Source organism: Zosterops lateralis, assembly GCF_965231275.1.
Source record: "Zosterops lateralis genome assembly, chromosome: 4".
Classification (NCBI taxonomy): domain Eukaryota; kingdom Metazoa; phylum Chordata; class Aves; order Passeriformes; family Zosteropidae; genus Zosterops; species Zosterops lateralis.
In genome coordinates, this window is record NC_139765.1 from 26,440,711 (window position 1) to 26,452,846 (window position 12,136).

The following is a 12,136-nucleotide window of genomic DNA, read 5'->3' on the forward strand; positions in this document are numbered from 1 at the left end:
TATAAAATAACAACTTAATTTATAAAGCCATAGGATAACCATGTCAAGTATTGTGTTAATTTTTAATGAAAATTCTGAAAGAATTTCCCACAGTTTTTCCTAATTTATTTCCCCTGTTTAAGCTTTCCTAGATGTGGTTTGTTTGCAGGGGTGTTATGTTTTTCTGAGGGATTTGGCGATATTCAGTTATTCAGTTTTTTGCTTGGTTTGATTTTGGCTTGGTTGTTGTTTTTTTTTTTTTTTTTAATTCAGAAAATCAGCAAGAAAATGTTTTTTGAGGAAGATACTTTGATTTGTACGTTACAAACATTAAGTTGACTTCTTTGTATTTCACCAATGAGGACCAGCACTGAATATATGAAATGTGAGCATGTCAGCTGTAAACTGAATCTCGAAATTACTCCTATCCTCAGGAAACCACAGAAATTGCTGTGAAATGGCTACCCTGGGCTTTATATCCCCTTAAAGATTTACAGATCTGTAGAGCCTTAGAAAGCAAGGTTTCAAGCTCACTGTATTTTTATTTAGCAGTTTTTTAAAATTATATTTTCACTCAGTTATGAACCATCTGGTTATCTTCCCCCTTTTTAGCTACTTCAATGCATGCTGAAGAATCCACCTGATAATCTCATTTTATGTGCAAGGGTTAAAATTTTCACAAAACTGCAAAGCAGCAAGGAAACACTTTTTGTGAATTTTGGGTGTTTACTCAAAATTCCAAGGGCTGAAGGATGGATGAAAGTTCTTTTGGAAGCTTTTCTTCATTCATCTGCATTTTACATCATTAGGTTAAAAATAAATCTTTCTCTTTTGTAAATGGTAAGTAAATCGATTTTAATGCAGCAGTATTAAGACAAGAGGAACATAAGAAATAAAGGATGGATGAAAGTCTTTTTTTTAGAAGAAACAGTTTATATTTTTCGTTTAATAGAAACTGAAAGGGGAAAAAAAACTCTGTACATTTTAATGTTCCATTGCAAGATGTATTTTGTTAAAACAACATTTAATAAACTTAATTAAATAAATTTTGAAACAGACAGGCAGACATTCCATTCAATAAAGAAAAGCCTGGAGTGTGGACTAAAGTAACCCCCAGTCTGGTCTGTTACACAGCAATAGGAATTCAGTTATCTGCTATCAATGGAGTTGCAGAACTCCATGAACTGATTCCGCTCTATGGAGGAAAAGAAAAAAAATCCACATAGGTTAGAAACTTTGTAAACATCCTTGACTTCCCTCACTACACTGTATGAAAGCCTTATCTGCTTGTGTCATACCAGGAGTTTCTAAAGGGCAATACCTGTCCATTGCTTTAGACAAGAAGGCCTCATTCACCTCCTACCCCTACAATTCTGGGAAGAATTCTAACATGGTTATTAGAAAGCCACAGTAGGTCACAACATTCTTCAATCAGCTTTGGGAATCTGACCGGGAAAGTGGCTCTTTCTAGTCCATACTTACTACCAGATCTGTAGTGTTGACTAATCATAAAATGTCCCTTGTCATAATTTACATTTTTTTACATGCTCCAGCAGCAGATTTAGGCCTAATGCTGTGTCCAAAATTACTTGTATTACACTTAAGGGGAAAAAAACCTTACAGTCCATTTGTGTTTCTGTATGCTGAGCAAAAAGATTACTGTATTCTCAAGAGTATTAATGGACAAAGGTTGAAAGACAGCAATATAGTTCCCATCTGTATTTCAATATTGTGAATTTGTATTTCTGTGATTTAAAAATTGTTTCATTTCCTGAACGTGAGGAATGTTCTATTGCATGAGAAACAAAAGAAATTAAATTTATATGTCTTTCAAATATGGAATACAGACTGAAGTTCATGTCTAACCATGAGCCTTGGCCTATACTCAGAAATTATCAGATAAATAAAATACAATTGCTGTACAACCAAGCCAAGACTCTCATCATTGTGGAAGCCATAACCCTTGGTGAAGCCACGACACTGGGTGAATAAATTGGGTGCCGTTCACTTGGCATGAGGTAGTGAAAATCCCAAATGAACATTTGCTATAGGATATTTTGACTTTACTAGTCATTCAGGAAAACAAATGTCAGTAAGCACAAAGGAAAATAATGGCAGCGTATCACTCTTTTAAGCAGAAGGAGCAGGGATTCATTATTTGTTTTACATTAGGATACCTGTGGTAGGCATCAGGTTTGAAATTTTTTATTAAAACACCAAAAAAACAAGCATTTGTTCCTACCCACCCTATCCATCTTTGGAACAAAAGAAAGGGTAGATGTCCAATTTCTGTAAGCAGTCTGCATAAAGTTGAATTAATTAAGAGCATGTCTGGGATTTTGGTGCAAAATACGAACCTACTTGAGAATGGTGCTTTTGGTTTTTTTCTTCTCATCTATTAACCTTCTAAAAAATTCTTTGTAGAATCTTTGTATAGGCCTGTGCTAATTCATAGTTTTTTATTCCCTGGGAGAAAAGCAACAATATTTAACGAAAATATTTTGGTGTTTCTATTGACATTTGCTGATTTTAAAAAAATATGGTAAGGTGAATGGAGTGATGTTACCAAACAGAACTTCTACGTGAAGAAATGATGGAGTATCAAAGCCTTGGGAAGTCTTCCTGCTGTACATATGCAAATGCACAAACTTCCTGTGTTGAGCACATGTTCCCTTATTGTTTTTTTTCCATAGTGGTTGAAAAAAAAAAATTGTCCACAGTGGCTGAGAAATGAAAACTCACTTACTGGATTACAATACAGATACTTGGATGATTATAGGCTATTGTGCTTGAATATCCAAAAGCAAAACACGGTTAAAGAAAAAAAGTCAGGCAAATTATCTGTGATTTGCATCAACACTCAGGTCTGCCCTTCCTGTCTTCTGGTTTATGCCCACCTTTGTTATGGTCTTCACTGAATAGGAGTTCATAATGTTCATTTCCTATGAGCATTTCCTGGCTGATACTACCAATCTGTCATTTCTTGGTCTCTCATGGTGGGTAGAGATTATCTCCAAGGCTCAGTGATATCTTAGATGAAGGTAAGCTGAGTTTGAGAGAGTAGAATCACATCTCTAAACACTTTCCACTTGCTAAGTAAACTAATATACAATTATGACAGTGAAAATAAAGAAAAACACTAATGTTCTGTTTATATTTCCAGGAATCTCAGAATTCCTCACTGCCATAAAGAAGTAGGAAGAAATAAAAGCATTACAGAATTTTTCAAGGATTGTTAAACATTAAAACATTTCATGTACAAGCCCAGAAAATTGACAGAAAGCTGTCACTAAATGTGAATATCTTGACACAATCGAACCACTTACATACAAATATCAAGGGACTAGAGAAGTAAAATTTTTAGCATTAGTGCCTCTGGATGTTTTGAACTTTGTTCTTGGCTAGGGAGTTACCAGTACTAAATTAGAAAAAATATTTTCATCATTCTCATAGTGTTGAGTAGTGTCCCAGAAGGCCTTAATCCACCCCTATTATAGGAAAGAAGTATCAGGTTAAATGGGCATTAAATGCATTTTCTCATTTCTGTATTTAATCAAGAAAAAAAAATACAACATTCTGCAGGGTCACACTGCAGTTTTGCTATGCTTGTCATTGCAGCCAGATCATCCAAAAGGTGCATTTACCTTTGTTTTATAGGTTTACTAAGGGAGACCTCACTAAGCTGTATTTTTTCAACATTTACCTTCAATCAGAGAAAAAAAGGTAATTCAAATTACTAGAATAAATCCAGTATTTCCTCTGATTGCAGCAGTTTAGGTTTGTCAATTAAACATCGGTAATAAGAAAAGAACAAGACATTTCTCAAATTACTCAAGTCACTGTGATTCTTTATTTTCATTCTCTCAGACAGCAGGGACTTCGCGTTTTACCGACATTTCATTCACCCTTTCACGCCTATTTTCAGCTCCAAATAGAGCTACTCGCAGGTTTTTAGGAGCTGATGGTAGCCCGGGTATGGAGGGTACAGAGCACAGTGCATTGCAGGCAGACTGGTGACTGGGATGTGAATGAACCCAACACTGCATTGAAAGCACAGCAAATGAAAAAAGGAGATCCATCCATTATTTGCAATATGTAGCTGTGACTGCCCGGGGTGTGAATCCTTCGGAAAAGGTGTTTGTTCCTCTCTCCTGAAAGCGGCCAAGTGGTGAATCACCAGACGGTGTTATCAAAGATAAAAACTTGCACAGTCAACATTCATTTATTTAAACCGAGAAATCAGTTTTGCGTTTAATGTCCTGGCTACTGAATATACCCTCAAAAGACGAATTTTCAAGTTGAGCTCACTGTACAATTCAAAATCCATTACACTTCAGATTCTGCGTCCCAATCAATTTTAATTAATTACGAGGCAAAGAGGAATAATTACTGTACGTATTAACAAAAAAATAATCTACTAAAAAGCAGATGTACTCTAATTGCAGCCATCCTGATTTCCGAATTCAACTAAGAAAAAGTTCCTTGGTTTGGGTTACACTGAAAGTGCAATGAGAGTCTTCAGAGGGAGCAGCCGGTGCTTTGTTCCTCTGAAATGCCGAAGCATAAGGAAAGTAAAATCGACTTTCACAGTGGCTGCTGAAGCACAGCCATCTCCCAAAGGCAGCAGTGCAGACACGGCGGTTGCTGGAGAGACGCTGAGCGGGGATTTCGGAGGGAAGCGGCTCGGCCCAGGACTCGCCTCTGCCGCAGCGCCCGGGACCGCGGGGCGCAGCTGTGTTACTTCCTCGGATTTAATGTCCATTTACTCTGAAGCCAACCCTTCAAACCACTCTGTTTTTTACCTGATCTGTAGAGAACCTTCCAAAGAATATGATTTCATGCCAGTTGTGGCCATTTAGCTCACGGTGAATTTTTAATTTAAAATATAAACCGAAGTTTTCTCTCTGCCGAGGTCTCTGCTGCGGCCCGCGGCTGAGTTTCAGCGCTCGTGTTTCCCTCATTTATGCTCCTTCTGACGGGAAACTCTACTAACTTGTAGGACAGACTCCCCCCTTCCCTTCTGGAAAGAAACGGGGTGCATGGGCGGCAAAATTCGCCAAGAAAAAGTCCTTTTTGTGCCGTGAAGAAACACAAGGAGCCGGGCGCGGGCGGCGGGGCAGAGCGGCGCGCACCAATCAGCGCGCGCGGCGCCGCTATAAAAGGGGGCGGCGGCAGCGGCGGCTCCATTGTTCGCCCGGATCGTGCAGAGCCGAGATGGCCGAGACCGCTCCCGTCGCTGCGCCCGATGTCGCCGCCGCCGCCCCGGCCCCGGCCAAAGCTCCGGCCGCCAAGAAGCCGAAGAAGGCGGCGAGCGGCTCCAAAGCCCGCAAGCCCGCGGGGCCCAGCGTCACCGAGCTGATCACCAAGGCCGTGTCCGCCTCCAAGGAGCGCAAGGGGCTCTCCCTCGCCGCGCTCAAGAAGGCGCTGGCCGCCGGCGGCTACGATGTGGAGAAAAGTAACAGCCGCATCAAGCTGGGCATTAAGAGCCTCGTCAGCAAAGGTGTTCTGGTGCAGACCAAGGGCACCGGCGCCTCCGGCTCCTTCCGCCTCAGCAAGAAACCCGGAGAAGTGAAGGAGAAAGCCCCCAAGAAAAAAGCCGGTGCGGCCAAGCCCAAGAAGCCGGCGGCTAAGAAACCCGCCAGCGCTGCCAAGAAACCGAAGAAGCCGGTGACGGCGAAAAAGAGCCCCAAGAAGGCGAAGAAGCCGGCGGCCGCTGCAGCCAAGAAAGCGGCCAAGAGCCCCAAGAAGGCGACAAAGGCTGCCAAGCCCAAAAAAGCGGCGGCGACAGCGAAGAGCCCGGCTAAGGCGAAGGCGGTGAAGCCGAAAGCAGCCAAGCCCAAGGTGGCCAAGCCGAAAGCGGCCAAGGCAAAGAAGGCAGCTCCCAAGAAAAAATAAATTGCGAAGAAAGGTATCTGCCTTGCAGATAAACCCAACGGCTCTTTTAAGAGCCACCCAAATTTTCATAAAAAGAGCTGGAACTCGCTTAATTTTTTAAAAATCTGCCTTTGTCTAACGCGTGTACAATTTAAACCTTTTTTAAATTTTTTTTTCCCTTTGTTGCTGTTGCTTTTAGGTGATCCTGGTCACACGTTTTTGCGCTCTTGTTCCTGGCCGGTGCAGAGCAGCACCGCAGCCGAGCTCAGCGCGGCGCAGCTCATTATAAAAACTCTCCGTCCTTCGGTGCAAACACCTTCCCGTTCGCGGCAGAAACCCCGTATGAACCGCAGCTCCCCGGGGCAGTGAGGCACCGCTCCTGGCGTCTCGGCTTTTGGGAGGGGGAATGGGGGTGGGGATGCTGTAGTTTATCTCCCGATCCGCCGGGAGAGGGAGAGCGGCGCGGGGAAGCGCCTCGCACCGCCCCCAGAGCCCGGCGGGTTTCGAAAAGCCCGCGCTCCACCAAGATTGGCAGTCGCTCTTGAGCTTTTCCAGCGAATTTCGGGTGAAAAAGGTGCTCCACCTTTTTCTTTACATTCACTTGGGGGAAGAGGCTTACGAACTCCCTGGTAGGTTTGTTCGACCCCTCCCTCCTCCCCTCGGGATTTTTCACTTCCAGTCCAGTTTTGTGCCCCCTTTGGAAGCCGCAGGGCCAGCAGCGTCCGATAAGTTGGAGGTTTCGAGCTGCCTTGGTGCTGTCCCCAGTCCTCCGGTGCTCAAATTCTCGCTCATTAGACCTACCACGCTCAGTTCTTTTCCGAGTGTTCATTTTTCACTTGGAACAGTAAAAACTTGGTGTTTTTTGCACATGTAGCAACCTATAACTGGTCACTGGCAAGTCTCCCGTCTCGATTAAAAGGATGCAGTGCACACACTTCTTTTTACTGTGATTGCTCTGTGTGGAAGTGGCTTATTGTGAGTATGAGGCGATCATAACCCATGGGTAGAGATTTACATTGGTAATGAGCACAAAGCTCAAGCAAGGTTGGTCTATCACTTAAGAGATAAATACTGTAAGAAATTGTTCCACACAAACAGAAAGTGTGTATATGTGCAGGAACACCGAAAGCACCGTCTATATAAGCTCCAGTGGTTATACTGTCCATTACAGGAACAAAACTATCATCAAACCAAAAATTACCGTTAAACTTGTCAAGCTGAGCTGGGCAGCATAGCATAGATACCTACTGAGAAAGGGGAGTGGAAAAGAGCAAAAGTGGGCTGGGAAAACTCATACTGAGGGGATAAGTGTCATGTCACAATGCCAGTTGCACCACTGGCATATCAATCAGTATCAGTAACCCTAATTCATAGTTTCTCATCCACCTTTCCCCTCAGGCTGTGCACTGCTGGCCCTGTGGATGCCATCTCATCTCAGCTATGGGAGAACTGCACACAACTCCAGACAGATTCTCCCTCAGAAATAGCAAATGTCAAATCACCAAGTCACTGACATGGTGTCTGATTATTGTGTCCCCCTCAGGACCACACATCACCTTCCACAGGCTTCTCCAGCTAATATGCAGTTTTCTATACCAGACATAAGAAAAATTTTTCCTAAGAAAAACTCAGATGATACTATTTTGCTATCATGGCTCAAATTACTAGCTAACCTACCTGACTGAGGTTCAATTGTGTGATTTAAGATTACAATGAAGAGAGAACACATCTCACTCTTCTTCATATTTTTTTTTTACATATGGTAATTAATTTCTTTTGTCAAACATGTTAAGATGCCTCATGATACTTGAAAAAAAAAGAAAATGTACAAGTCTGCTCAGTATTTTCTAAGGTCTGCTACGTGCTGGTGTTTGGACAAAAAACAAAAGGATGTGCTTTATGATTAAATGTTAAACTGCCCCAAAATTAGAAGGAAGGTAAAAACAGAAACAAAAAAAAACCCCCAAAAAGGTTCAGTATTGCAATTCATTACAAGGAAGACCTGCTTTCAATTGTTTTCTCTTCAATAGGGTCAGCTGTTTATTTCACAGATGTACTTACTTAGTAAATATCAATATCAAAAGGCTATGAAGTTCCAATAATGGCAAATTGAACAACTTAGATAAAGGTCTACCTATAGCAGAACTGACATAGGAGTGAAGAATTCTGTTTAAGTTACTCCCCTGAGAATAACAAATCACTTTCTACTGATCACCTTTTTTTTGTGATGGGGTTACAGGATTTTTCACCTGCATTAGACACCACAAAGCCCAGTTGCCTGTCAGATTACCACAAAACCAGGTCAATGTCAAACATGTTTCTTCCAGTCTTCATTCTCTCTTAGTGGGTTATATTATTCTCATACTTCTTGTGAATCTCTGTATCTTTTATGGTAGTTGTTGTCAGGTGAAAGGATTTATTCTGCATGGCTCATCGTGTCTTTGAAAAACGATCAAAAAGTCTCCCCTAAGGACTCAATTCCTAAAAACATCAAAGGTGAAGTTTTATTGCAAGTGAAATTATTCTACTAATTTATTAAGAAATCTTCTGTGTTTGATAGAGAAAATTAGAAGCTAGACTTCCATAAAAAACAAACTATAGTATTTCAGGCACAAAAATGTTTATAATTTTTGCTGGGAACAGTGTTGATAAGACAGGGATGCTTTAGTTATTGCTGAGCAGTGCTCACACAGATACAAGGCCTCTCCTGCTTCTCACACCACCTCACCCATGAAGAGCCTGGGAGTGAGCAGGGAGGTGGGAGGGGACACAGCCAGGACAGCTGATCCAAATTGACCAAAAGAATATTCGAAATCATATAGTTTCATGCACAGCAGATAAAGTAGGGGGGAAGAAGAAGGGAGGGGAGTATTCTGGTGCTGGCTTTTATCTTCCTGAGTTGCCATTACACATGACAGAGCCCTGCCCTCCTGGAGGTGGCTGAACACCTGCCCACCCATGGGAAGTGATGAATTAATTCTTTGTTTTCCTTTCTTTGCATGGATGGCTTTTGCTTCACCGATTAAACTGTCTTTATTGCAAGCCACAAGGTTTTTTCACTGTTCTGATTTTCTCCCCTGTCTCTGGGAATGAGTGCAGGAGCAGATGGATGGTGCTTAGGTGCTGGCTGGGGTTAAACCATGACAGCTGAATAAAGCAGAGAAAAAGTCCTTCCTATTATCCTGGGCCAAATAAATTGTAAAATATAAGTTATGTACATTTCAAGATTAAGTTTACAGGTTCTCAAAAGGAAGGAGCTCAGCAGTGAAGCACCTACAATGTATGGGCAGGAAGCTGGGGACAGCCAGTGTGGAGTCTGGACGAGTGTAACATAAATAGCATTAACACCAGACCTGTTCTTCACTGCTTGCATGTCAATGCAGATTTGAACCAGCTTGAATTTGGGAACAGAACCACTTTTCAACCAGATACCTTTGACATAGTAAGACATGTAACATAGTAAGTTACACAACAGAGTTTGCCTTCTACAAGTTTCTTTTTCCTATCTAGATCACAATGCACCCAAGTGTACTGCTGGACAAAGGGTTATCAAATACTGTTTTCTGTCAGAATTTGAGATCTCTCCTCTACATAAGAAATTGTCAAAGCATAATGATGTCATCAGTGTTACTCCTTCTAGGATCCCCATTCACTCTCCATACTCAATTTTGGACAATTTCTAGATTTGGAGTTTTTTGGAGCTGCATTCTGACTTTCATTTTGCACAAAGTGTTCCGTTGATATTTTTGCATTTCCATTCCCATATGAGTTTTGTTAATCAGTCCTGCATGAACTGCTGAGACATCAACGAAAACTCAGTGACTGCAGGATTTTTTTTCAATGATTTCAGGATTGGGCTGCCAGCAGCTGTGGAAAAATTGAAATGTAAAAAAAAAAAAAAAAAAATAGGATTATGGCTTACATTAGAGTACATTACATTGGCTTACATTAGAGTACATTACATTGAAACCTGATCTAGTAAAAGAAATCCCTACCTACAGCACAGAGTTGTGAGATGACAACCAAGAGCCAAGGGCTGTAGCTCACTGTCTATGGCCTGCACTGTGCTTCCTTTTTTATCTGTGTACGTAGAAAGATCTGAGGCGTTGTTGATATCCAGAGAGAATGATTGGGTTGAAGGGGAAGCTCCTGTGGAGATGGGATGGTCATGCTTTGGCCCAGAAGAACAGCACAAATGGAACAAAATAATGATCTGAACTTTGAAGGACACATGGCCAAAAAAGTAACTTTTGCCCGATAAAGTCAGTTATATATTAAATTGCACACTCATTCATATGCTAATAACTTTTATGAAGTATGTGCTGCCACTATATTACTCAGTTTCCCACCTAGATCATACCACACATAAGAGGGAGACTGAGATAAGATTATGCTGTATATAATGAGGATAGAAATTTAATCTGTTTGGGAGGAAGACAAAAAGAACTTGGAGACAGTCAACAGCCTACTCTCCTCTCTCTCCTCCCAGCTGAGCAGGCCTTCTTGGTAAGCTTCTTCATATGATAATGATAATGATATTTCTATCTGGGTTAACATAACATTATTGTTTTTGTTAGAGTTCTACAGTAGTGTATTTAGTACTGACAGTTCTGTATTTGTAGTTCTTTTGCTTCAATAAACTACACTATTCTCCAGGCTGTGATTACAGAAATTCTTACTGATTCCAACCAGATCTAAAGAGCTAAATTTTTAAACTGGGCTATTTGTGAATCTGTGTTCATGCTTTGAACATGGGCTATTTGATACTACCAGTGTTACAGCACTGAATTTGTGGGAATCAGAAATAAAGGCCAGCTGCAGCCAACCCCTCTGATCTCAGGACCAGCTGGAATGCAAGGTTGTTCATCTTCTGACAAGCTTCTATACTATGAATGCAACACAGAGGTTAGTCTATGATCTTTCAATGTCTCTTCCAATGGAAATGATTTGATGGATCTTAAGTTGCTGTTTAATTTTATGAAACAGGATTCACAGAACAGATGATATTTGGTGTTTAATTTAGAATCAGCTGTGAGCAAAGAAGAGCAGGAACTCAGCTCAAAACTTGCTTCCCTTTATTAGTTGTGTAGTTCTCTCATGAGTAAAAAGGTAAGGCTATGAATACGCATGTATCTATTATTTTAAAAAAATCCTTTTCCAAATGATTTTTGATATTTTGCAAAGGAAACTGACAGCAAGAGACAGAGAAAACTATTTTATGTTCTCACAGATCCTTGGGCAGAAGGAGCTCATTATACAGCAGGATTCATATTATGAGGCATTACCTTCATTTTATTCCATTGGAAACAAACAAACAAACAACACAAACAAAAAACCAAATAAAGACCAGAAAGGAAAGCTTGCCTTTACAGAACTGAACAACTCATCACAAGCTTCTTAGGTATGTGATTTGCCCAGCATTTTGTGATAGTCTCATGGCAGGCATCTGCAAGTGGTAACAACCCCGAGGGAAGACCTGTGATAGAGTCAGAGTCCCTGAAGTCTGAGCACAGTGAAGATCTGGATTTTTTCATAGCAGAATAAGTTCAGGGAGTTCTGCAGCAGGTAGTGCTAAACTGCCCAGTTGGTAACACCCTGGGGACTTGCCTATGTGCACAGAGAGTGAAAAACCTGCTGCAAACATGACACCGTGTGTTGTTAACAGTGCAGAACATACCCGCTTAACTCCCAAAATCTCCTGGAAGTGACAGAAGAACTGACTACAGAGTGCCCAATTTCTCCTGATAGCCTGGTCTCCCACAACAATCCATTCATGGTCCCTGAAATTCCCTTCCTGAAAGGATCAAACTGGCCTTTGGAAAGAGAACACCATAACCTGAGCTGTGGCATTGTCACTGCATTCCAGAAGTATCTCCATAGCCCAGATGAGGATACTTGTGGAACAGAGCCTTTGCTAGGGACTTGAAATTTTAGAATGTCTCTTTCAGAGTTTTGGTATTTGTCTTGCTACATTTGGGTTTCCTTTGAGGCCATGCTGAAAAGAGGGTGCATGAGTATGTGACATTATTTTTATTTGTCAGTGAAGGAGGGGCCAGTGAGCAGTGATTTCTCTGCTAACAGGTGCAACATCTCTATCTGTGGTCTATGGGAAGATTGATTGATTATTGTTCCATCTGTTGTTGTATCCTCACAAAAGCACACATTACATAAAGCTGTCCAGTTAGGGAAAAAAAAAAAACAACGCCACTATCAAGCCACGATCAAAAAAGTCCATGAGAGGGCAGCAAACACTCAGTAGAGGAAACTTTTTTTATCCTTCCAG

General features: G+C 41.3%; 1 protein-coding gene across 1 annotated transcript; it reads left to right on the forward strand.

The window, feature by feature from the left end:
• Positions 1-5,193: 5,193 nt before the first annotated feature.
• On the forward strand, positions 5,194-5,949 carry LOC310908810 (histone H1.03-like; the record flags this gene model as incomplete). The annotated part of the gene is made up of 1 exon (XM_083860220.1): positions 5,194-5,949. One exon carries the CDS (start codon positions 5,194-5,196, stop codon positions 5,872-5,874), a length of 681 nt encoding a protein of 226 aa, XP_083716346.1. The 3' UTR covers positions 5,875-5,949.
• Positions 5,950-12,136: the final 6,187 nt, after the last annotated feature.